This window comes from Enoplosus armatus, chromosome 17, assembly GCF_043641665.1.
Source record: "Enoplosus armatus isolate fEnoArm2 chromosome 17, fEnoArm2.hap1, whole genome shotgun sequence".
NCBI classification, from domain to species: domain Eukaryota; kingdom Metazoa; phylum Chordata; class Actinopteri; order Centrarchiformes; family Enoplosidae; genus Enoplosus; species Enoplosus armatus.
The window spans coordinates 4,034,333-4,060,860 of NC_092196.1; the positions used below are offsets into that span (position 1 = coordinate 4,034,333).

General features: G+C 44.3%; 2 protein-coding genes across 2 annotated transcripts in view; one reads left to right on the forward strand and one right to left on the reverse strand.

The window, feature by feature from the left end:
* Positions 1–1,205: 1,205 nt before the first annotated feature.
* On the forward strand, positions 1,206–6,244 carry rad23aa (RAD23 homolog A, nucleotide excision repair protein a). The gene is made up of 9 exons (XM_070923268.1): positions 1,206–1,394; positions 2,278–2,439; positions 2,572–2,780; positions 3,530–3,573; positions 4,202–4,329; positions 4,694–4,784; positions 5,426–5,556; positions 5,718–5,879; positions 6,001–6,244. Exons 1-9 carry the CDS (start codon positions 1,329–1,331, stop codon positions 6,112–6,114), a joined length of 1,107 nt encoding a protein of 368 aa, XP_070779369.1. The 5' UTR covers positions 1,206–1,328; the 3' UTR covers positions 6,115–6,244.
* Positions 6,245–14,365: 8,121 nt separating this feature from the next.
* The window catches only part of nfixb (nuclear factor I/Xb), a 113,380-nt gene continuing 101,217 nt past the window's right edge, over positions 14,366–26,528 (reverse strand). The window contains exons 10-13 of the mRNA XM_070922584.1: positions 22,557–22,732; positions 20,595–20,742; positions 18,568–18,659; positions 14,366–15,436 (exon numbers count right to left, since the gene is read on the reverse strand). Of these exons, the coding sequence (XP_070778685.1) occupies positions 15,422–15,436; positions 18,568–18,659; positions 20,595–20,742; positions 22,557–22,732 (431 nt within the window). The 3' untranslated portion in view covers positions 14,366–15,421. The remainder of the gene's footprint in view (positions 15,437–18,567; positions 18,660–20,594; positions 20,743–22,556; positions 22,733–26,528) is intronic.

Consider the following 26,528-nt stretch of genomic DNA (forward strand, 5'->3'; position numbering starts at 1 on the left):
GAAATTTACATTTATATTTATTCATTTGGCAGACGCTTTAGTCCAAAGCGTCTAATTTCCCCCCGGGGATCAATAAAGTATTTTTGAAGACCAGTAGTAGATCAAGGAGAGGCCTTCAAGAAAACCATTCCACGAGGCTTGCAGGTGCATGAAGTAACACTTCATGCCTAGCAAATGATTCACATCAACATCATCCAAATGGCACAATATTTAAACATTAACCACAATTTATGGTGAAACTACGTGATCTTTCGTTGTTGCAATGTGATTTACAAAACGGAAAAATCATGACTTCATCATATCTCAACCTAAAATGTGTCATAGACACAGTTTATTTCTAGAGTGGAATTAAGTGTTCAGCAAACAGCCTGTAAGAGGCAGCAGAGAAACTTTAGTACCACTTTCTAATAAGGAACCATTTGTGAAGGGTTTGTAAGGTGCAACTAATCAAATGCTGTATAGATCCGTTATATATCATTAATAAGAACAACTTTTGGGTTTCCAGGTTGTGAAAAATCTCTCTGGGTGGTGTTTTGATGCACCTTAGGGCGGGACAACTTACCCCTGTCATCTTTCCCATTGATCCATAGAGTTTTGTGACATGACGTCATTCCCAGCATAGCTCCGCCCCCCCGGCGTCAACCTGTAATTGATAACACCTGTGTGAGTGTGCATGCCCTTTAACATTCACAACCTCAGACAATAACAGAGAACATAGACATTACATAACAAGAACACGCTATATCCATGATGTAACAAATAGCCTACGGACAATCCCAGTTCATGTGTTCATAAGATATGACATTTCCGTTCTAGCTAGTCACAGATTCATTTTAGATAGCCATATAGAATGCAAAGTTTGTAAAAGAAAATCAATCGAGTAAATGATAAAAAAGCATGAAGGTCTTTAAAGGACAACTGAGTGTATATATTTAGAGATATGTTGAATTATTGTTCTCACCAGTCTGGCTGTATTTGCAGATATCTTGAATTATTATCCTTATTGGATTTACTGTAATTCTGAACATCCCAAATGCATTTGTAGACATTTCAAATAGATTAATTAGATCAGTGAAACCTCTCGCATGTTAAAACGGGCATAGTCGCGTAATGCAGCACGAGATCTCGTACCTTCCAGCGGAGCTTTTCTCGCCGCACCACCAACTTGTCACCAAAGATGGCGATTTGCTGAGTGCTCATGGATACACACATTTCTCGGCTAGTTGTTATCTTACAAGAAACGCCAACTTTAGAAACAAATTAACTGCTTAGGGAGCGACTATTTCTCCATTTGAAGCACATCTGACACAGCGTCAGCCACCGCTACCATGCAGATCACGCTTAAAACACTGCAACAGCAGACTATTCAAATTGAGATAGACCCCGAACAAACGGTGAGTGGCTATTATCGTTAGCTAACTTGCTAACACTAGCAGCTGCGGGACCCATGTTTTAACTTTCACGCGGGGCCGCAGCAGTTTTATTTGATATTTCCAATTAAAGAACAATGTGTGTAGTTTCGGCAAGAGGGTGCCCGTTAACAGCACGTGTTCCCAGTTTGGCTGAAACGGGAGCTAAACAACGCGAAAGCTCACTAGCAAACCTTAGCCAGTTAGCTAACCTAGCTGAACAGCCCGTTAACAAAGTCATCGCGACGCGACCTCAAACGAATTTCTAATAGTTTCAAGTTTGTGTCGCGGTTCCTTTGCTGCCTCTGCTCTTCGGTGATATTTGATGTGATCTAGTATGTAATGCTGTAACTTCTGTGGTGAATCCCAAGCTGCCCACTGCGCTATGATTGCTAATGCTAACGCTTATGACACTGCTAATTACGATTAGCCTTATTGGTAGCCTACTAAGAAGCTGGCTAGGTTTGTTAGCATGTTCACATTTTTAACATGTAGGCAGCAAGGCAAGCGTGAAGTGAGCACTGGGTTGTGCTAAATTAGTTTTTTGACTTAATACTTACGTTACTCATTGTGGATATCATTCGGGCAAGTTCTCACTTTGATCTTATTTCTAGTAAGCTCTGTCATGCTGTGTGAGACACTGAAGCCGAATGAAACCACCGCAAAGTGCAGTGTCCGAACTCTCCTTACTTTGGCACATCAGCTATGACGCGTCCCTGCCTTGTGCTGACATTGTCATTGGTCCCTCTTGGCACGCGCACACAGAGTGGATATTAATGTGTCGAAGTAAAAGCATTTGGAGACCACTCGGAAGTGCTTGCGTGTCGACCGTTAAGGATGTTGATCCCCCCCCCCTCTTCTTTATCAGGTGAAGGCCTTGAAAGAGAAGATAGAAGCAGAAAGAGGAAAAGACAACTTTCCTGTATCTGGGCAGAAGCTGATATATGCCGGGAAGATCCTGCAAGATGACATGCCTATTAAGGACTACAAAATTGATGAAAAGAATTTTGTTGTAGTGATGGTGTCCAAGGTGAGATCTTATTGTAGTACTTACAGATGTCATTGGGGTTTTAACTTAACTTCAACAGTTGAATTAATTGATTATAATGTTCCACCATTAAGTGGCCAGTCTTAACTGCACCTTCTTCTTAACTGGCAAAAGGCTAAGCCCGCAGCTGCCGCCTCGCCTCCAGTCTCGGAAGCACCCAAACCCCCCGTACAGGACTCTGGCTCCACGTCAACAGCTGTCCCGGCCACAACCCCAGCTTCAGCCTCAGCCCCGGCCCCAGCCCCAGCAGCTGTCCCCATTCCCCCCGAGGAGGCCAAAGAGGAGCCGAGTGCTGCAGCCACAGAACCACAACAACCAGCAAGGTACAACCTGTCTATTATACGATGTATAATGTTAGTTAAACCATTTTTGACATATTAGAGAGAGTCGGGAAGTAGTGCTGGAAAAATCGATATCACAATTGATATTTTTCAGATATCGATATTTAGTGTTCCGCCCAGTTTAAGTCATTGTGACCCCCGTAAAACACAAAATGTCCCCGCCACTGCGCTCAAATGCACCCCATGAAATCGGGAGCAGAATCAATGTTGCCAGCCGGCTTCTCAGTTATTTTCTTCTAATTGCTTTATAGAGTGAAACAGTGAGTGGGTTGTGCTTGTCCACAACACCAACAGAGTGATAAGTATAAATCTGTAGATAAATGATCCAACACTCATGTCAGTTTCCAACCGTAATTTCGAGAACTTGGTCATTAACATAACTGGAAAACGACACGGCAGCTAACACTCAATGTTTTAATAATTATTGGGTCATTTAAGTATCCCATGAACGTAGCTGTGCTCACTAAACGTCTGGTTTTCCAGATACATCTTGAAGGTCTTTTTTTAAGGTTGAGTTTCACGTAAAAAATATTTGTCAGTGGCACGGTTGAGCCCTGGTAAAGCAAAGAGGTGTACACAGTAAGTAGTCTGTAATGTAGTGTATATTATTTATGGATGCTGATTTCTAAATTCAGCCGTCAGCATTTTCTGCTGCTGTGTGTCTTCACCTTGGAATCACAGAAATTGTTGTGAGGGTTTCTGATTTCCCCCTTCACCTTCATGTTTTGCAGCTCCAGTGGCGGGGGTCAGGGCTTGGATGCCTCCTCAGCACTGGGTAGGTAACGCACGGCTCCCTGCCAGACTTGCATCACATGCTGCATGCGGGGCTATAACAGTCTCAAGGCAGTAGTTAGGGGAGTTGCTCACTGTTGTTAAACGTAATTTGCACAATTTCAGACAATTGACTGTTATTAGTGGGTTAATATCACAGCAGTACATTTGCTCGTGTAAAACCTGTGCTGTGCCAGAAATGGTTACAGCTGTGAGTCAGGGACTTAACAGGCTGCAGTGCAATACATACTGCTCCTATATTTAGGCAGTGACAAAAGTAAGCCATCCCTTATTGTGTTGCCACAGAGAGCAGCGGGGATTCCCGTTCGGTTACATGGAATTTATAAGAGTAGGAGTCATGCTGCTATTTAAGCCCATATTGTATGTGAGTTTAAGTTTGGATTCAGTTCGTTTGTTATTGCCTGTAATCCCTGAGTGGTGATTTAAGGCCTAGTTCTAATTCTACAGTTGTATAAACCCCGAAGACGACTGGGGAAGTGAATATATTTTAAACAGGAGGAAACATTTCCTGTTAGTCTTCATGCATGAAGGTGTAACTTTGCAAATATACAAAATATGTAGAGTTAGAAGCTTGATCATCTGTGTGTGTGTGCGTGTGTTGTGTTTTTCAGTGACTGGAGCCGAATACGAGGCCATGCTGACAGAGATCATGTCTATGGGCTACGAAAGGGAGAGAGTGGTGGCTGCGCTACGGGCCAGTTTCAACAACCCCCACAGAGCGGTGGAGTACCTCCTCACTGTGAGTCTCGCGCACAAAGTGATCTCACGCTCGCCAACAGAAAAGCCCCACTGGTTTAACGTTAATACCAAGTAAACTATTCATGTTCTACCTGAAATGTGCACACTGTTTGGCATTATTGACATTAGACTGAGCCCTTTTCCTTCTTGGTATTTGTTGTTTTATACAGAGTTCAACTTCTCTTTTTGTCGTGTTTTAAGATATGCATTTAGTGCCCTCAATGAGGAAATGATCAGTTACCATCAAACTTCCGTGGCCCTGACACCATTTTGATCTCATCCGTGTTCTTTAGCAACATGCAAGGAGTGTGAGCTTGCGTGCGCATGTGATTGATTGATTGACAGTTGTATTGTTGTGTTTCTAGGGTATCCCCAGCAGCCCAGTCCAGGAGAGTAATCCCCCAGCGCAGGCCCCCACCTCTGGACCCACAGAAGCCCCGGCATCTCTCGCAGAGGGTGAGGCCCGCAACTTGTTTTGGTCCAAAAATACACACAGCCACGTCTCTGTCTGTCTGTCTGTCTGTCCAAAACCATGGTGAATTTTATCGGACTCATTACCTCAACTAGCATCCATGCGTCAAAATGAGCACTCGTACACTCGAACATTTCAACGTGTGACTGCTGCTCGGCCCGGACAAGACACATGTACATAATAGATGTGTGTGTAAATACTTGTCATAGCCTCACTGGCAGGCAGTGACTCATTATATGGCTCATTAGTTAGTCTTTCTACCATGGGCATGTGTTAATGGTTGTTAGGTCAGCAAAAGCCTCCAAACAATAAGACTGGCTGCTTGTTAAAGGTGCCCTGCGGAGTTTTCTTGTAAACAAACAAAAGTTATATTTACACTCACTTCTTGGGCGATTTTTGTCATTTTCATGTGGCCAATTTAACGGTCTGCGTCCAAAGAACGAGGGCAGTCTTTCGCTCTTTCGCGAGCTAACTCGGTAGCACAAAGCGCATGTAGCTCAGTCTGGCCCTGGGTCTCTGTTCAGCTTGAAATGGCAGAAAATGCGTATTTGCATCTAAAGTTTCCTGCATATGATTGATTTAGTTTGCTCTCTCGCTAATGGTTATTACTGTCGCGTGTCACTAGGAGAGAACCCACTTGCATTCCTGCGGACCCAGCCCCAGTTTCTGCACATGAGACAAGCCATCCAGCAGAACCCTGGTCTGCTACCAGCTCTTCTCCAGCAACTAGGCAGGGAGAATCCTCAACTCCTACAGGTAAACGCACAGAGAGCCGTTCAGTTCATTCGGTGTTTCGTGTTCATTAATATTCCCGCTGGTCATCTGGAGCCACGAGGCAAGCCGGGCTACAATTCACATTTGGTTCTCCCCGCGTACTCTTTCGATGATAACCATTACCTCTCACTCTTCTCCCTCAGCAAATCAGTCATCATCAGGAGCTGTTCATCCAGATGCTGAACGAGCCAGTGGGAGAGGGAGGTGAGGCGCCAGAGGTTGGAGAGTTGGGGGCAGCAGGGGAGGAGGGCGCACCTGTCAACTATATCCAGGTTACACCTCAGGAGAAGGAAGCCATCGAAAGGGTGAGTGACGGCTGAAGAGTAAATATTGAAATGTTCTTTTTTTCACATTGTTAAATTCGAAATGTTGTTAAGGCGTTCTGTCTTATCTCCCTCCTCCCTTCTCTTCCGTCCGTCTCAACAGTTAAAAGCGTTGGGTTTCCCAGAGGCTCTGGTGATCCAGGCCTACTTTGCCTGCGAGAAGAACGAGAACCTGGCAGCCAACTTTCTCCTCAACCAGGGACTGGAAGACGACTGAACAGCAGAGAGATCGCTGCCTTCCTGCTCCTCCCTCCCACCCTGTCGCCTCTCCGGCTCAGCATAAAGACTGCACCCCCCGATTTACTGTACAGCTACCAACCTCAGCTCAACCCAACAGGAGGGGAGGAGAGGGGAGAGCCGGCGGGGTGCGGGTGGGGGGGCGGGATGGGAAGGGGGAGACAGACGGGGTGGGTTAGGTCACGGCGGGGGTTACACGCTTAAAGTACACAAAGTGGAGGCTGTGTGCGGGGAAGGTCAGACTTGGATTATCGGAGGTCGGGGTGGAGGAATGATAAAATCCACGTGAATTCCAATGGAATGTGTGGGCTTTGTCTACGGGAGATCTATAATTTGATTTTAGACGCGCTTTGTGAACATTAGGGATGGGGGGGGGGGGGCAGGGAGGGATGGGGGGGGGGGGGGGGGGGGCAGGGAGGGGGTGGGGGGCGACGAGAGCGAGTGCTTGTGTCTGCGTGTGTGTGTGTGTGTGTGAGTACATGTCCGTGTGCCTGTGCTGATGGATGCGATACAGTTAAGCTGAAAAAGTAATCAATTTGCATTCTCTAAGTTTGTTCATGCTGTAGCTGGACTGTATGGAAGCACATTGTCCTCATTGCACCTCAACATTATCAGTGTGTGTGTGTCAACTGCTTGTATGTACCTCTGTAAGCCTCATGTACGTACGTACGTCCAAGAATCCGATTGGCAGAGATGGACTGGACCGAGCTGCCCTGTGTATGTGTCTGACATGATGTTGCTGGGGGTCTATCAGTCTGTTCGGGGGTGGGGGTGGGGGGTGGGGATGGGAACTAAACTGACAAATAAGTATCTGGTTATTCTGTGCACTTTGTACCGCCCTCATCTGTCCTCCTATGGTGGCTGTCAATCAATCAGAGTCCCTGCAAGAGCTGTGCCTGCCTGTTTACGTTACTCTTAAGGTGGAAGTATGCCGTCAGCGCTGATAGCCTCTGGTGCTAATTAACACTACCCATAACACATTTACTGTGCAGCTTAACACACGTCTGATTTTCGTTTAAAAACACAACAACGGAACAACAGAAACTGAAGGTGGTCACTAAGGTGAAGTCGTTTTAGAGTCTCATTCAGTAAAGTTCTTGTCAATTTTAATTGTGAAACGCAACCAATCCGCACATCTGAGAAATATTTTATCAGAAGAGGGAACTTTCCATCATGGCAGCCCTCTCAACCTTATGCCTTTTTAGTTAGCCAGGATTTGACCCGCAGTATGTGGGAAGACACGTTTTATGACTTAACTACATAACCAAAAAGATTGAACACCCACACTCTTAAGTTCTTAGGTCTAGTATGCAAATGTATTCGCAGAGAAATCTGTACTACTTGGTGAGGTCTGAACCATCTGCAACCATGAGTTACTCTCTTTATCTTTAGGCCAATTCTTAACTGGTCCCAAATGATGCGTCGAGAATAAACCCCTCCAGACAGTTTCATGGTTACTACCGTCATACATTATGCTAACATGTCCAGGATGTATACTTCTCACCTCGTGACGTTGCTTTCAGACATTCAAGAAGTGTGAGTTTAACATACTATCTTCTGGCACTCGCCGTGTGGCCCCCGCGTTAGATGGTCAGAGCTGGCAGTTGGGCTCAACTAAATAACCGAATGACCTTTTTTTTTACGGGCCGGGTGAGGAATTACTCCAAAGAGACGCACGCAAAACAACAAATAAGTCAAATGACCACGAAGCATCATTGATAGTCGTCATGTGTCTCTTTCAGTCTGGGGGTCTTGCTCCTGTGAAGAGGGGAGGGGAGGGGAGGGGGGGCTTTTACATACTGGTATCCAGGGCCCTGTTACTGGAGTTACACATAGCAGCCAATGATTGATATAGTTTCTATTAGTCATTTATTACACTGAATAAACAATGCAACTTTTCATAATGTACAGCCAATTATTGCCAAGACCCACCCCCCCACCCCCCATTCAGGCTCAACTGCAACACAGACCAGCAAACGAGGAGCAGATCTAATCCACCACCACACTGTACGTGCAGATGGGCTGACTGTCCACTACAGACCACTGTGTCATGGAGCTTATTATGACAACTGCTGGCCCGGTCGTGGGCAACTGTTCTCAGCTTAATGTGGGTCCGTGAACAGACGATAACTTGTAAAAGAGAAAACTAAATGTCCCCCCGTCTCATTCTGTATATGTGTGTGAAGACAACTGTCCTACAGCATCAACATGATCTTAGACTATGCTGTGCTATATTAAATATCGGCAGTCTTTCAGGCCTCTCGACTCTTTGTGCATCATACTCAAGTCTGAATGTAACACTCACCGGGGTAAACGGGGGGGGGGGGGGCCCTCTAGTGGGGTAAATCCAGTCTTGCCTCTCCAGCATGCAAAAATCCATCAATAAGTACATCCAGTGAAATATTATAATATGCTTTTTTTTTTTTTTTTTTTTTAATTCAGCCATACTTTCTATCATGTAAGATAAGAAAAGTGGCCAATTTTCACATCTGAGAACAATCCAACAAATCCAATCCAACACTGACGCATCAGTATTAACTATTTAATAATTATAATAATATAAAAAAAAAAGATATATAATCATAGGGAGCGGTTTTCTGCATAAAACTGGCCCCTGTGTTTTAATATTTTAGGTTTTTTTTTTTTTTTTTTTTTTACTTCATTAGGGTTTTATGTGCAGGACTTTCTTGTGTGCTTGTTGTACTCAGAGTAAAAGTAGCAATACCACAGTGTAAAAGTACTCCGAGTACTTGTTCCACCCCTGCCCCCTGGACCGTGGGCGTGTTTGAGAGGCAGCCGCTTGTCCACCCCGTGGAATGACACAGGAATAATCACAGCCGAGATGGGCACGATACAGTCAAGAACATCCTTTTATTCAATCAAGTAAAGGGGTTGCTCTCTTCAAACTGCTTTTTATTATTATTATGGAAAAGAAACTGTAATTAACACATGCATTTCACCATGGGCTCTGGGGGGGTTGTGTCTGAGGATGGAGGGAGGAGGAGGAGGAGGAGGGGGGGGGGAGGAGGGGGAGGAGCACTCGTGGAGGGAGGAGGTCACAGGCTAGAGGCGAGGGTTTAGGCCGGCCAGGGGAGGGAGGGGGGGCTCAGTCTACACATCACTAAACGCGGCCCAGCATCCTACAAAACGTGTTAAAAACAAACAAAGGAAAATAAAATGAAAACAAAAAAAAAAAAAAACGGCGGACGGTTCGGCCACAGGGTCCGACTGGGCTCTTTGAACGGTGCAGGGGCAGATACTGTAGACACCCTCCCTCAACAACGCACACACACACACACACACACACACACACACACACTCTGCTCCGTGCAAACCTGTTCACCTCTGATATGGCTTCTCATCTGTGGCGCTTTCACTTGTCAAGGCTTGATTGATAATACTGCTGCTGGCTTCATTTGCTTGGTGAAGGAGAAATAATAAAAAAGTTGCATATATATATATATATATATATATCTATATATATATATATCTAATTTTTGCAGGACAAAAAAAAAAAAAAAAATATCTGTAATCACTTGATTTTGCTGGTGGAATTTCAAGGTGCTTTCTTCTATGAGTCACCAAAGTCACTTGTAGTTTTGTACAACTTTTGGAGCCGTGTCACTTTGGTCAATGTGTCTCTCAAATGCGGCGACTCGGTGGCAAATCAGTACAACGCTGTGAAGCAACGTGTAATGCGTGTCTCATGATTGTGCTAAATCTGAGCCTTTCAGTCACCGTGCCGTGGAGCCAGTCCGCTTATAAGGTGCTTCGAGTCAGTTTTTTTTTTTTTTTTTCCTTTTTAAAAAAAAAAAAAAATTAAAAAAAAAAATCTCGCTGGTCTCATTCAACCACTATTAAAAGGTGCATAATCGAAAGTCTCAACGCAGCATCTTTCCTGCTGCCTGAGATACGCAGTAACAATGACAAAAAAAAAAAAAAAAAAGAGAGAGAGAGAGAGAGAGAATCAAAAAGCAAATCCAAATTCAGTTATAAAAAAAAATAAATAGATAGAAACAAACAAATCTGCCTACACTAGCAATCCTGCTGGTCATCCCCCCTCGCCCAAGTCCAAAAACCGAACGTTTCCGTGAGTGCTTTTCTCCCTCCACCAGGGGGGGCTGATTTGTCGTTGACTGCTCCAAGGGGTGGGGGTGGGGGGTGGGAGGGGGGGGGGGGGGCACACACACACACACACACACACACACACACACAACTCCTTTACCCTGACCCAGCCCCTGACCCCAGCACAGCCCAGAGCCCCGTGGTGTAACTTGTTCACTTACATTAGCTGTTGAATGGAGAAGCTGAAGAAGATGGGTATGGTAATACAATGTGAAGCGTACAGACAAGAATAAACATGTGAGCTAACTGCATTCTGCTCAGACAAAAACAAAAACAAAAAAATCTTTGCGTATTCTTTTTTTTTTTTTTTTTTTTTTTTTTTTTAAACCCCCGCCGTTCAGAGAAAGGGAGAAAAGGAGGGGGGGGGGTGGGAGGTGGGGAGTGGGTTACGCGGCTACAGACTACTCCAGTGTCCAAGATAGACAGAAGACAAGATACAGAGGAAGAGAAGCAAGACAGAAAATATCTCTTTTTTTTTTTTTTTATGCTTTTCTTAATTATTCAACAATAAAAAGAGGAACTAAATCACACCAATTTCCTTTAGTACTATGTATACTGCTTTAAAAAGCTCGAAGAAGAGGAAGAGAAAGATATAGATGTGTGAAGGAGGGGACCTTTTTTTTTATCTTTTGAGATGGGCACTCAGGATTACAAGATGGAATCTGTGAACAAAAGGCACTTTTTAGGGACAACCTTTAAGATGCTCTGAGTCTATAACACTACATCACCAAACAAATATTTATAATCATTTACAGTGGGAGATGGGGATTCAGAGGAGGGGGGGGGAGAGAGAGAGAGGGCAGGTGGGGAGGGGGGGGGTTCACTTGAATTGGTGACAGCAGACCAGCTGACCAGACGGAGGCCGCCAATTCCCTCTCGCTGAACCAACAAGACATTTACACCAAATAGAAGAAATAAAGAAATCTGGCCAGATGTCATCTTTCACTGCCTTTTTTTTTTTTCTTCCTTTCCTTGAAATGGGAATCCATTCTTGTGCATCTCCCAAATTGGGGAAGATCTTGTCTTTGTCCCACACTAGAATCACTTGTGTTGGACACGAGATGATACAGTCTGGGGGAAAAACAAGGTGTTTCTTTTTCCTGCGACTGTTCCTCGGCCATGGTGTAAGGGTTTGGGGTGGGGGGTGGGGGTGGGGATAAAAATGCCTTTTGTCACGACAACCTTTTCATACAATGAACCCCTCCCCCCTCGGTAAATACAAAAAGAGAAATAGAATAATGCATGTTTTCCTAAAATTTGCTTTTATGATAACACTTAATTTCGTTTATTATTATTTATGTATAATAGAGATTGAATGTACTTTATTCTTTACGAAAGCACCAGGTTTTCATAGTGATATATATTTTATGAGTTGCAAAATTGTTCCTTCAGCCCTCCCACATTCTGAAAACAAAATCATTAGAAATGAAGGTTTTTTTTTTCTTAAAAAAAGTGATAAAAGGAAAAAAAAACAAAACAAAAAGGAAATTTAAAAACAATTTCCCCAAACTTACTTACAAAGACTGGGATTTTTTTTTCTCTCGACGCCCTCGTATTTAGAGTCCCAGAGCATGTGGACTGAACAAAACAAAACAAAACCAAAAAAAAAAAAAACGTAGAGGGTTTTCCCTCTTTTCTCGCGACACCCTCAAACAATCGCTAACAAACAAACACAATTCCTCTACCAAGGCATTGCACATGGCTCAATCAACATACATCATTTAGTTTCAAGAACAATACTTCCCATCAAAACAAGAAAGAAAACAACAAAACCTAATCTGTTCTTTTTTTTTTTTTTATTATCCTCAACTACATTATCATCACCGTCTACGTATCTATTGTGTTTGCCGTGGATTTTCTTTTTCTGTCATTGAACTCGAGTGTGGGTTTAGAGACTGGTACTTTAGCTCTAATCAGCGGTTTTTGAGATGCATCCTATGACTGTGCGATGTACGCCATGCTTCAAAAAATAACTAGACTGCCACAGAGCTTATCTTGCAAATAAAAAAAATGTATATATCTATAAATATATATGTGTATTATATATAAAGATGCTTGCGATTATCTAGTGAGCTGTCACCGTTTTTTTTTTTCCCCCCCTCTCCTGACATAAATTTTTTTTCACCATTCACTATAGCTTATATGTGAGAAAAAGAACCTGAATTCATGTTTGACAAATTGCATAATGGGAATACAGAGGCACTTCCATAGATTAGAAAAGAAATCACCTTAGCCGTCGTTTAACGCCGTACTCAGCAGAGCTAGTTCTCTCTACGAAAGCTGATGAGATGGTTGCCAGTCGGTTGGCCAACTATGTTGTGTTTTCCCTGCAGTGAAGAACGTGGCCAGGCAGTCCAGTTATTTTGTGAGGTTGGATGGGTGATTTGAATTCAACTTTTTGACAGGAAATAACTGAATCAGTCAAAATACGCATGGGCTAATGATATAAATCGATTAAAAGCATAAAGGCCTCCTCAGATTGTCTATGTTTTTAGTTTTTTTTTTTAAGACTTCCCTTTGAATTCAGTCGGGCACAGGGGATGTGTTTTGCGTTAAAAGTGAGTGGTCTTTATAAGTCTGTGTGTTGAAGAAGTGGCGATGTGTGCTGTGCGAGTGTGTTTCCATCCCAGTAACACGTCCACTGATTCGAAACACTTTGTGTTGGTCAATCTACTGCGATTCTCACGAAAAAAGAAACTCACAAGGTCGGCTGGCATGATTGTTTTAGTGCAGTTTTGATCATTAAGGGCTCATCGATTCACAAGGGTGGGGTGGGGGGGGGGGGGGGGGGGTTGCTGGTGTGTGTGTGTATGTGTGTGTGTGTGTGTGTGTGTGTTGGTTGGGGAAGGGGGTGTCACAATAGCAACCAATATCCTTTACCTGATCCTGTGCACCAAAACAAAAATGGGCACATGGGTGATCCTCCTACTGCTAGCCTTAGAGGCCCTCGATCCCTCTCCGAAAACAGCCAGATATGTCACATATTAATTTTGCTCCACAGTGTGGCTCCCCTCTGCTCTTGGAGCAGCGGCCCGTCTGGGAGTGTAAACAACAGGGTAAACTTTAGGGAGACAGAAAGAAGAGCTACTCTCTCTTTTACTCTGGGTCCCATCTTCAGCAACCTTCCCTCCTTGGTTCTGTGTTTTTTTCCCCCCTATCACTCATGCATCACCACCGGTCACCAGCTGTACCTGGGTCAAATAGTAGACGTGGCGAGTTTTTTTTCCTTTTGTAGCTTTTTGTCGACCTGTATGGTTCAGCAGGTAAGTTCCCAGAAAATAAGCTTCCTGTGATTGTCAAAAACCCTGCATTGTGTGGTCTTCCAGTACAGTACGAGGCAAATAGGTTTATCTGGCACAGAGAACAAACAAACCAGGTCTGAAGTTTGACATTTTGGATAATACTCGCATTCGCTTTCTTGCTGAGAGTTAGACAAGAAGATTGATACCACTCTCAGGTCTGTCCGTTACAGATGAAGCTATTGCAGGCAGCCAGTTAGCTTAGCTTAGCAGGGGGAAACAGCTATCCTGGCTCTGTTAAAACAACAGCCTTTATGCTAAGCTAAGCTAACCGGCTTCACATTTAACGTGCAAACGCCAGAGTGGCATCAATCTTCCAATCTGACTCTCGTCAAGGAAGCCAATCAGCGCGTTTCCCCGAAACGAAAAACTTTTTCTTGCATGTACTCTTTGATCCAGGTCAGCCAACTACCCTGTCTACACCACCTCAGCGTCCCACTTCTTACTGCGCTTCTCCATAAGGTGCTGTCATTCAAATACAAAACAATTATAAAATAGTACAAATCCAAAAGGAATAAATTCAAATAAGAGAACACACAAGAGATAAAATCATTCATCTACATTACAAGAGGGCAAACCAATAGGGGAACCAATAGCTGCTGTCTATAGTCGTGAAAACTGTCAGTAACGATGTACTCACACTGTGATTTTCAGTGTGTGTGTGTGTGTGTGTGTGTGTGTGTGATGTTTGGATATCTAATCAAATAGGTAGCGAGAGTTCACTGGGCTTACTGTGTGCATATAAAATGAAAATATGATAACACAACACCACCACCTATGAATACTACAATCTAAAAGGTCTCACTGGGCAACGGTGTGTGTGTGTGTGTGTGTGTTGTCAATTGTACATACATGCTGTGGTCATGGCACAGATTGTGTGGATCTTTCTGAGTGTGTGTGTGTGTGTGTGTGTGTGTGTTGTGCAGGGAGATGTGAGAATGAGCGGAGGCCAATGATTTGTCAAACCGAACGATGGGGGTCGAGGACATGTGAAGGCCTTCTTGCACCTTGGTTTTTTCCTCTTTTAAAACTCTTAATAGGCAAGTGTGGTTTACCTCCCATGCCTTGTAGGTAAATAGTGCACATCGTTAAGATTAGTGTTAATTGATTTGAGCTTCTAGTGCAACCCTTAAATCAAGATATGTTTTGGCATGGTCTCTCTCTAGTTAGCAGTAGGGTAAAAAGAGACTTCATAGAGTCAATGGTGGTTCAGAGGGAGAGAAACATTGGTCAATTGATTGATTTTGTTTTGGGTGATGACAGACATGACAGGAGCATGGACTGCAGCTTTCATTGGAAACCAAATAGTGTCTTTGCTTTGATCAGGCTGTGGATTCATTGCGGGTGAAGCTTTGTAGCTTGAATGTTAAATTCGTTGTGGAAACCTTTTTGTTTTTGTTTTTCGTTGGACAGTTGATTTTCTCAGCCATTCGTTACACAATGCATCCTCACAAAGTGGGAGGACTGCTTTTTCATCCTCAGGTTCCTCCTGCGTTGCTGCCGTGTGTTGTGCTGGTTCGGTGGTTTCAGGAGAGATGCCTGCTTGCCACTGTTTGTCCTCCTTACCCCCTTCTTTATCCTGGCATCCTCCTGTCCATCCACTCATCTTTCCATCTATCCATCTTTGCTCGAAACGGGTCCTCCCTCTGACTGGGTAAATGAGTCCAGAGTTCCTCTAAAAGCGTCACGCTGCTGTAATTTCCTGCGTTGCTTGGTTGGTATTTTGTATCAGGTGAGAAGTACGGTCAGGGCCGGTCGGTGGGTTGGTTGGAGGACAGTTATTATCCTGCGGGTTGTTTCTCTGTTTTGCTATTTCCGATTGTAAAGAAAGAATTGTAGTTGCTGGTTTGTACACAGATCTTGTCAGAGGAACCAAGACTGAAAAAGATAAAAGGGGAAGGGGTGGAATGAGATCACGTTAGTGTCAAAACCAGAACAATGTGCATACACATGTAGTGGACAAAATAAGAAAAACACAGCTCTGACTGGCGCCTTCTCCTTAGCAACAGTGGACGATTTACAAAAATGTAAACTGGTGATATATGCATATGATGTTGAGGAACATTGGGGATATTAGGGATGCTAACATATTCGCTGTGACAATACTAAAATAAAGTTCAGCAGCTAATATTTACCAGGTTTACCGTCTTAGTTTAGCCTGTTAGCATGCTGACATTTGCAAATTAGCAGTAAACACAAAGCACAGCTAAGACCGGGATTGTCATTAGTTTTGCATGAACCAAAGTACCGGGCAAATTGAATTTTGACCTGATGATGGCGCTAGATGAACAGTCAGGGGATCGCCAAAGTTATTAGAACTATTTCCCGAGGGATTCTTCAGCAAATTTCACTGCAATCCATCCAATAGTTGGCAAGATAATTGACTTTGAACCATAAATGTCAGTCTCATGGTGGCGCTTGACAAAGGTGAGCAGGATTCATCCTCTGGGATGTACAAAAACTCATGGCAATCTATTAAACAGTTGCAGAGGTATTTCAGTCTGGACCAAAGTGGTGGACCGACTCACCATCCCTACAGCCACATGGCTAGCATGGCCAGTAAAAAGATGTAGCAACAAGGAAACATAGCAGAAATCACTATGACAGACGCGAACTACAGAAACCGTCGTACCGTTAAGTGTCTTTGTCATTTTGTCCCTGAAAATGACTCCGCACACTGTCTTGACCTGTGGCCACTAGAGGCTTCCTACAGTTCTTGAATACAGTGAGTGAACAGAACAGTCATCTGGGCCACCAGCCCAGCTACTACCATCAATTCATGTCCATTTCTGGAGTGAAGCACGGTGCGTCTTGAATTTGGCCGAGCAGCGAATGGCCACTAATGGCGGAGCAGCAGCAGGGGGAAAGCAGTCTGGCGCTCCCTGTCACTTGCACCGTCTTCACGTCGGGTTTCTCCCGCTCAGCGTGAGCAGGGAGCAGAAATGGGTCACCGTCGCTGTTGTTGGCTGCCCTGCTTGGCCTGCAGGATCTGGCACCGTGGGCCAGAGCGCCAACATTCTAGAAGTCAAGCCTTGGAAACTACTCCGAGCCTCCAGGGAAGCAGCCTTTTGTTTTGTTTGACTCTAACAGGTCGCATGAATGCCCCCCTTCTGCCTCCTGCACTTCTCAGCTACCCTACTCCCCTGGGCACTGTCCCAGCAGGCCTTGGGCATTGTGACTTCTCCCTTCTTAGTTACTCTCTCGCTCTCTCTCTCTCTCTCTCTCTCTCCTTCTGTGTATGCCCTTACAAACACACACACACACACAATCCATCTATCTCCCGTGAACACTCCCACTAAATCCTTGGCAGCAGACAGTGACCACCCTCTTTTCTTTCCTGCCCCCTCTCAAGCAACCCCTTCTCAAATTCAAGATCAACTGGCTATGACATCATGTCTGGTTGCCGGGGGTAACGAGACTGCCGGGACGTGACTTCTATAAGGGCCGAAACTCTGTTGCTCCGTTCCCTCTATCTCCCCTCGTTTCCTGGCCCGTTGGTATCTTGTTTCCCCTTCTTCCCTGGTTGCAGTGTTTCAAATGTGCCAGTAGAGGGCGCATGGAGCCCACTGTTGTCAGTGAGAGGGGTTCGCCAGCCTGTCCTGTAGTCACCACATACTCACTTACTGACATGCTCTTTGTCTTGTAATCTATCATTTCTTTAGTGGATCATTAATCTTTTCGTGTCCTTTGCTGAGAGGCACATGCAAACATTTAATGCTGTGTGTTCTGGTTCTGCCTTGAAAAGCAAAACCATACTTCAGACATTATGTCCCACTCTGTACTGAGCATCAATGAGCTGTTTAAAAAAAAAAACATATAAAGACACGCTACATGGCCAAAAGTATGTAGATACCCCTGTCCATATGCTTTTATTGCTTTTTTCGTGGTTTGGTCGAGGCCTCTTAGCTCCAGCAAAGAGCAGTCTTAAAACATAGTGAGCTTCCAGCTTTGTGGCAACAGTTTGGGGAAGATCTTGTCCTGTTTCAACATGACAGAGCCCCCGAGCACAAAGCCAGCTTCATAAAGAAAGGGTTTTCCCAGTACACCTTTAGGATGAACCGACTGCGAACAAGGCTTTATTGCCCCAAAATCAGTGCCCAACCGTACCATAATGGTGGAACCTACTACTTTTGGCCACATGGTGTATTAAGTTGTGTATAACATAACCAGGGTGCAAAAAGGAATCACTTCAGAGTTATGGTAGATCATTTAGAGTTAAGGTACTTCAGTAACAAAGAAAGCATTAGGAAGCAGAAGAGGAAGGGGAGAAAAGAGCCAACGTAGAGGCATAAAGGATCAGGAATGGGGGAAATGGAAAGGGAGGAAAAGTAAAAGAACAGAGGGTAGAGAAACAAGGGAGGGGATCAACCGAGCAGTTTCAGATGGTTTCCATGTGTTGAGGAGCAGAGCTGAGCTGGCTCCAGGTGGGTGTGGTTGGACACAAATGAGAAAAGTACTGCGGTAATGGAGGAGGCATATGAACGAGGCGCGGAGTGGAGAAGGGAAGGAACGAAGAAGGTGGGAGAAGGAGAAAGTGCAAGGCAGAGAGAGAAAATGAATAAGAGGAAGGAAGGAGAGCGGAGCAGGACAAAGCTGAAAGGAGAGCGAAAATGAAGCGGAGGAGTGGGGGGCTCTGCAAGACGAGGGAAAGGAGAGGTAGCAAGGAGAGGGAGTGAATAAGGCAACGAGGGAGAAGGCCTGCTGCCTGAAGGGTCGGCTCCATATGTGCCAAATAAACAGTTGAGCGCATATGGTAAACCAAACACGTACTGTAAAATACAGATGTACAAATGCACACATTGACGCTGCGCTGTGGGATGGTGTGAGAGGAGAGGTGGAGGAAACCCAGCAGCAGGTTTCAGGGAGTGAGGGAATAAGAAATATTTTGGCGCACATCCACAAGGCTAATACGTTTCCTGAGTTTGACCGGTAATCACAGTCAAAACAGACGAGTTTCCTCCTCACTCTTGCACACGGAGACACACTGTCAGTATATCCCAGACTCCTACCTGCGTCTGCTGCGGGATGTTCAGAAAGTTGTTGTCCCGTGATCCGATGCCGACAAACCTGTTGGGAGCTGTGGCGCCTGGCGTGGAGTATGCTATAGAAACAGAAGAAGAACAAAAGAAGACATCAGTGTATACACGAAGACAGCCGGCTCTCAAACATCTCAGAGCAATAGTTACATTCTGGGAAATATGTGTTTTCACTTTCTTACCGAAAGTTAGCGGAGAGGATTGAAACCACTTCTTGTGTCTGTATGATAAATACGAAGCTGCTGCTGGCAGCCTGTTAGCTTAGCACAAAGACTGTCCAAAGCTCTGTCCAAAGGTAACAAACTCCACCTACCAGCACCTCTAAATCTCACTAATTAACCCGTTTTATCTTGTTTGTTTAATCTGTACAAAAATTGAAGTGTTAAAATGACAAGACTCCTTTCCTGGCCAAGAAATAGTCCGACAAGTAACCCTCCATGACACCACAACGTGCCGTTTTTACACATTTCACTTTTACAACGTGTCAATCAGTGAGCTTTAGAGATGCTGGTAGGTGGATTTTGTACCCTTTGGATGGAGCTAAGCTAGCTGTTTTCCCCATGCTTCCAGTCTTTGTGCTAAGCTAAGCTATTTAATCATACAGACATGAGAGTGGTAACTCTCATCAAGACATCGAATAAGTGTATTTCCAAAAATGTCAAGCTAATCCTTTAATATGTAATAGCATACAGTAAACCTACTGTTAATTGACCAAAAGAAATCTGATAAATTCATTTAGTACTACAGAAAGTACTGCTATATTTCATTGAGGTCATCAAAACTCCACAGAGAAGTCTGACAAAATCTGGAATGCAAACTTAGATCTCCCCGAGTAGTTAAATCCTGTTGATAAACTCAGTTGGAAGTGATTGGGCACACCAGAATCCTGACATCGAGGATCAGTCAGGGACAGTTAAAACCCACTGGCATCAAAGTCTCTGACAAATTTAGGGCAGTTTGAGGTACCCTACGGACTCCAGCGTTTGAATCTCACTGAGGGATTCAGGATGCAGTGTGCAGACTTGTGCATATGCGGGTGTGTTTGTGTGGAGGAGAGCGAGGAAGGACAAGAAGGATAGAGACAGAGAGAGAGCGAGAGAGAACTTGGAGATTTATGTGTATGGACATATAAGGTATACATCCATGTGTTTCTAAGAACTGGAATAACATACATAAGACATAAAAGACTTTGAGACGCTGACTGGGGGGTAAAACGCAAACACTAAATTTGAAGGAAAGCTAAAAACAAAAAAATTAAAGTGCTCCATCCAGTGCCCCTCCTATCACAGGGTGAGGAAGACAAATGCATTGTAAGAAGAGCCCCACGGTTGGACTGACATCACCCCTTCACCTTAAAAACACACCCTATTCTGCTTAACAATCACCAAACAAACAAAAATCCCACCAAGAAGCTAAAATCAGCTCAACCAAAAACAAGCATGGCTACAATTTTTCCACCAATGTCCCAATTTATACTGGAATGTTTGGGAGTCCATATAAATTAACTGCCCTAAATTTGTGCTCTTCACAAGTAAGAATCAATTAATAATCAAAAAGTGATTTTTCTTTTTGCTAATGAGTCCAGCAGGGGAAGGAAGGAGGATTTAAAAGGAGAAGAACTGGGTTGGAGATGCAGCTTCCACACCAGACAACGCAGAATGGGCTCAACATGTAGAGCCACTCAAACTGATGGGGCCTAATACAGAACCCTGATGAGCACCACATACTGCAAGTCCATTATCAAAGATATTTCTCACCAGACCTCTGGTGGTCTTGATCTACTCTACTGAGCTCCACAGTATATATCCTGTGCTGGCTTCCATAGCCTTCCAAGGGTTTAAGGGAGGTGAGATGTTGGATACACAGGAACAATGATGGCACGAAGTTGGAGGAAGAACAATGGCAGGGGTCTTTTCACTGGAGAGGGTTGGGATTTTCAGATTATTGTTTTTTTTTTTTGTTGATTTGGTTTTGAGAACGGTCTCTGCGGGGTCACTTACACGGAGATGCGGGCGAGGAGAGTCCGCCGTCAGGGGGCGTGCTGTTGGGTTTAGAGTCGGGCATAGGGAGGGGCACTGGGCGGGCCACTGGGGGAGGTGGAGGCAGCAAGAAGGAGCCTGGCATTTTGCTCTGGCCGCTCCCGTTTGGCTGCAGACAACACAAATAGGGTCAGGAGGGCGACATGCGACAATCCGCAGACACGGAATGAAAAAGAGGACGCAGCTCGGGAGGCCAGGTCCAAAAAAATATCCATGACGGAGGGGGAGGGGGAAGGCGATGGTGGAAGGAGGGAGAGGAGGTGGTGGGAAACAACAACCAAAGGAAAGATGTATGTGGACGGCATCTTTTATGGAGGTGTGAAAAATAATAATCACCACAGGGTTTGATAGGAGTGGGAGCTGGAGCTTGAGGTGAGAGGTTCCACAGGGGTGGTCCGTGGTGGGTGGAGGAGGTGTGGAGGAGGGAAGTGAGCAAATTATTGACTGGGTTCGTCCAGAAGATGGCAAGAAATCAAAACCATGGGAGAATACTCGTCTACACAAGCACAACACCACCAACGATACCAGCACCAAACAACCAAACTCCAACTAAAATCGGAACAGCTAGAGATGAAAACACAAACACGATGACACAACACAGGACAGGTATGCTTGACTGAAGTGTGCCGTGACTGATTCACTCTCGTGCTGATGGTTGTAACTTCTAAAAGGGGTTGGGTGGAGCAAAAAAAAAAGAAAAAAGAAAAAAAGGGGGGGGGAGGAGGAGGGGGAACGTCGGGGGGCTGAAACGGCAAACGGCAAAATGACATCGACAAGACAATACAAAGATTTGTAGACCAACTGAATAAACAAATGTCTAGTGTGTTCACTTGTGTTGCTGTGTGGTGCACGTCTGTGCATTTCCCTATATTGTATATAGACATGTAACGCCATAAAGTAAGCTTTTGGCATGCACTGTCCTCTTAAAGTAATGACACTCATGTAGTAATATTGCATTGAACAGTAATGCAAACACATGAGCTCAATGCAATTTCAGATTTGTACAGTGAGCCGGTGTTGCTCCTGGCTTTTCTAAAATAGCCGCCACAGCTACGGAAGCAAAAACAGGCCGTGATAATAAGAAAATCATAGCAACTGAACACCTAATTTTGAAATTTAAGTACATATCGCATTGACAGATTTTCCTTTGAAATCCATCTGTCTGACTTTGTGTGGTTTGAATTCCCTTCTCTGAAATCTTCAGAAAGTTACAAGTCTTTTCTAAGGGTTTGCAAATTCAGAAGATCTAAGCGTCCAATATTCTAAAACCTCTATTGACATTGCTCAAGTTCAGTTCAGTCAAATTCTCATCTAAAAATTCAAGCCATGTCAAAAAATCAGTTTGCTTTAAATGAGATCGTCTACATTCACACGCCAAAATTCATGATGGAAAATTTAAAACTAGCTGTCCTATCAGGTTACGTCCTGTCAGTCACATGATCCAAGAAAAGAAAAAACACATGAATATGTAAGCCAGAAAAAAAGTGTTTGAAATTTGAAAAAAAGATTTGGAAAATGGACATTTGAAGGAGGGAAAATCAAACCACAAAGTCAGACAGATGGTTTTCAAAGTAAGATATATTTCAATGCTATAAATTCAGTAGTATTTAAATTTCAACACTGAGTAGTCAGTAGTTGTTAAATTTCACAATTAGGTATACAGTTGCTAATGAAAATTATTATTATTGTGGCCTTTTTTTGTTTCCATACACACATTTTTCCACTGATACTTGATTCTTTATTAGTATTACACTTCTAAGTTTCATACACTGTTACTACAAGAAAAATCCTTCAGAATCCTGCAATGCGAATGCAAGCTAGGCGCAGGGTGTGGCACGTCTGCAGTTCCTGTATAAATGGCCATTTAAAAAAAAAAAAAAAAAAAAGGTAACAGCGCTCCTCCTCTCTGGCGGCAAGCCTTACCTGTCCGGCGGCCTGCCCTGAGCCGTCAGCACAGACAAACTGCACAAATTCCTTCAGGGGGTCCTGTCCAGGGTGGTGGTGGTAGCGGATGGTTGGGTGGGTGAAGTAAGGGCTAGACTGCTGGATGATGGAGGGAGACGGAAAGTGCAGGGCCGAGGCTGAAGCACGGGGACTCCCTGTGGACAGAGATACTTGTATCAGAGGAACACAAGTGGAGGCAGCTTCAGAGAGCGAGAGGAAGACGTGAACCAATGAATTCGTACACATTGTTACAGACAGGAGAGATATTAAGTGATTAACAAATGATAGCAAGAACATCACGTCACAACTGGAAATGATGGAAGTTTAAATCCCGTTTTAAAATGTCGTACATGAAAGGAATGTTGTTTTCTCCAAGAAAAGCTGATTTCAAGTTAATGGGCATTGCTCATAATGTTTTACGATCACTCCAGTAAATCTATACAGCTTTATGGAGGAGATTTACACACACACACACACACACACACACACACACACACACACACACACACACACACATTGCATCCGCATGTGCACACTTGCAAGGGCTACATAACAATTTGAGTCAACACCATTCACACTTATACACAGTCATGAGACCGCACACACCTGAATGTGCACAAATCCAATAGGTGCAAGCGCTATATTTTGCAATCAGATCTAAAGAGCTTGTAAAAAGAGAAAGCACAAAGAGATCATTGAGCACTGTCTTAAATTAGCCGGTCTTAATGCCTGCACGCCTGTGCGCTGTTCTGAGGGTGTGATTCATTGGCGTTGATGCAATTTGGCATCGATGGACGGTAAAGCCGGTTTTTTTTGTTTTTTTTATCTGACTCATTTTGTTTCTATGACAGAAGTAATCTGTACGTTCACACTGTATGTCTAAGTTGATGTTTTTTTTTTCCTGTTAATTGGCTTTGGAGCCTCATATCTAAAGATATATGTGTGTGTACGAGGGTGGGGGTGGGGGGGTGCACAGTACGTCAGCATTCGGCTGCTACTAGGCTTATAAAAAATGTTTTTGCTTTACAAGAGAGGAAAATGGAGGAACTGGCACCAAACAGAGCTGAATGTATGTGTGAGAGGGGAGCAGTTGGTTGAACCCCACCACCAAACACAAAGCCCCCTCTGTCCGACCTATATCCATTACTAAATCTCCTTGATTTGTATTATAAGCCTGTTCTCCTGTTAGCTGTGCCAGTCTGACACCCCCCCCCCCCCCCCATCCCATCCAGGCCCCCCAGCTGCCCATGTTGGGCTGCCAACACTCTTGCATTGCTTGCATCTTATACATTGTGTGTGTGTGAGGGTTCTCCATGAGAGTGCCAAACCCACTGCATTACCCCCCAGACCGGGGCCTATGCCTCTGAGCCCAGCAACACCTTGCTCCCATGCCAGGCTGCCTGCTCCCCAGTGGAGCTGTCTCCCTGCTTCTATTAGTCCCCTACTAATCCCATTAGAGACTGGGTGAAGGCCAAACACTCTGGGGGTGTGGGGGCGGGTTGGGGATGGGAAGGGGTGGTGATGATGGTGGGGGTGGGTGGGCAGGATCAGAGGGAATCCCTACACCCCTACCCTCTCCCTCTAGAGCAGTGGTTCCCAACCTTTTTTGTCTCATGTGCCCCCACAGCCCTGTCAGATGAACTCAAGTACGCCTTCATCGTCACCACCCACCATGTTCCAAATGCGTTCATTTGAATTGATTTTAAACTGCACGTTATTTAACTTATATTATATATACTAATCATTTCTTTTAAATTTAAACCGTCAAGGTTTACTACTGTTTGGTCAAGTTTGTATTCGTTCTATTTCTACTTGGGAGGGGCAGAAACTGGACGTTTCAACCATTTGTCCAAAACCATTATTTTTAGCTTTTTATTTCAACTGTTTATCCATAAGCTATACCCATGATTTTTAACTATTATTCTCTTAGCTAACGGTTTCAACTTCTCTGCTAACTATGCACTCTCAATTGCAACACGTGGCGTTCAGGTGCTACCTTGGAGTGGCAACTGTTTACCCATTACTTTTACCTGAATATTGAAATTGTTATTTCATTACATTTAGCTATCTTTTCCAGCCTTTTAGCCATTACTTTTAGCTTTTTCACAACATATCCATTATTTTTTAGCTAACAATTCAACTGTTAGGCGCTAGCTGTTTAGACCTCTCTGCCTGCTTGTTAACTAGTTTTCTTCACATTTTAAATCGCAATATATAGTGTTCAGGTGTCACAGCTGACTCACCATGTGGATATACTTTTTTTAAATCATTGCCCTTAGGCGTGGACGCGACTGTGAACGGTTGTCTGTCTCCACGTGATTGACTGGGGACCTGTGCAAATGTATGCAGGGATCAGCTTCAGTCCCCCACGACCCTCTACAGGATAAGCGGGTATAGCTAATGGATGGATGGAAATTGTGATTTCTGTTTTCTCCACAGTCTTCCACAAAGTACACCCTGGGGCATGAGTACCCCTGGTTGGGAATCACTGCTCTAGAGGGAGGACGGCTGAACGTGGCTGGAGGGACAAACCCGAAACCAAAACCACCTCCTGGCACCACCACCACCACTGCGAGTGGCCGGTGTTTTGCCATGCTCCTCAACCCCACTTCTCAAACCCCTAAAACTCCTTGGATCTTGTCTTTCACACAGAAAGACAACAACGCTAATGATGTGGTAAGCACTTTCACGCCAGCGTGGGAACAGCTCCGGCTTGTGCATTGTAAGAGTTTGTGTAAAAAGAAACAAATCACAACTGTATAAATCACAACTGCTGGCGCCAACAAGGGCGGGATATTGTGTAGGTGTACTCCTGTTAGCGTGAATGTGTATATGTGTGTGTGTGTGTGTGAGTGTGTGTGTGGAGATTGGATTTGCTGTAGCTACATTTCAAGAGGCATAGGGTCTGTCAGGAGGGTTTAATGACACAGCGGTCAACCTCACTGCTTCACATCTGCTCGGTGGCTTAAAAAGCCTTTGATGTAGCCGAGCTACAGAACTAAAGCACATGGGAAATTATCTCCAACAAGCTCCTTCACTGGGTGAATTCACAGACGGGCACTCTCTAAAAAGACGAGGAACTTCCCTTTTTTTCCTCTACCTATTTTTTCTGCCCTTGCCAGTATGAATAAAGACGTGCTCACCCACACCGAGATCATTGTGGAGTTCCCGCACTGCCACGAAAAGTAAAAACGAGATCAGTGAAATGGAAAGACCCATGGCCGGATCAGCCTGCTTGGGGGTCCTAGGGCAAAAATCATTTGCTGAGGGCCCCACTCCTTCCACTCAGTGCAATGTGTTCAGAATTCCTATTCCTGGAATATTACAACCAGGAAATGAAATTAGCCCCTGCCACCTGCCAAATACAGGGTAAATGTTGGCTGTGGCAGGTGAAGATGGCAGACAGGTTTTTCTTACATCACTAAATATTATTTTTAAATGGCAATTCTTAAGTTAAGATTCGTCAGAGATTGAGGTTACATGATACTCCATATTTCTACTGTCAGGTACCACTGACTCAATTCGGTAGAAATGTTCTGTAACCTGCCACAGTGGCAGATGAGGGAAAAAAAAACTTCATTTCAGAGCCTAATTGAAAGGCTCTAGGTTTGCTGTGTGGTAATTTGATTAAACACACATGAATCTAGGTATAGGCACCATGTAAACCTGGTATCAGTATTTTTTATACACACCCCACACCTCCAGTTTGTAACGCAGGCTTAATGTTAAAATGTGTAAGGCTCCAGCCCAAGCCGACACAATTAATATTCATAAAGCTGTTTTCACGGGCTGAACAATAACACGGGCTGAACAGTAACACGTACACTGTACACGTGTAAAATGGGTGCCCTTTTAATAGTTCCCCTTTACTTGTAGGTGTAGAGCATTCAAGTGGTATAGTTAACATCACTTACCAACAACTTCTCCTCCAAGAAATTCCACCAAAATTCA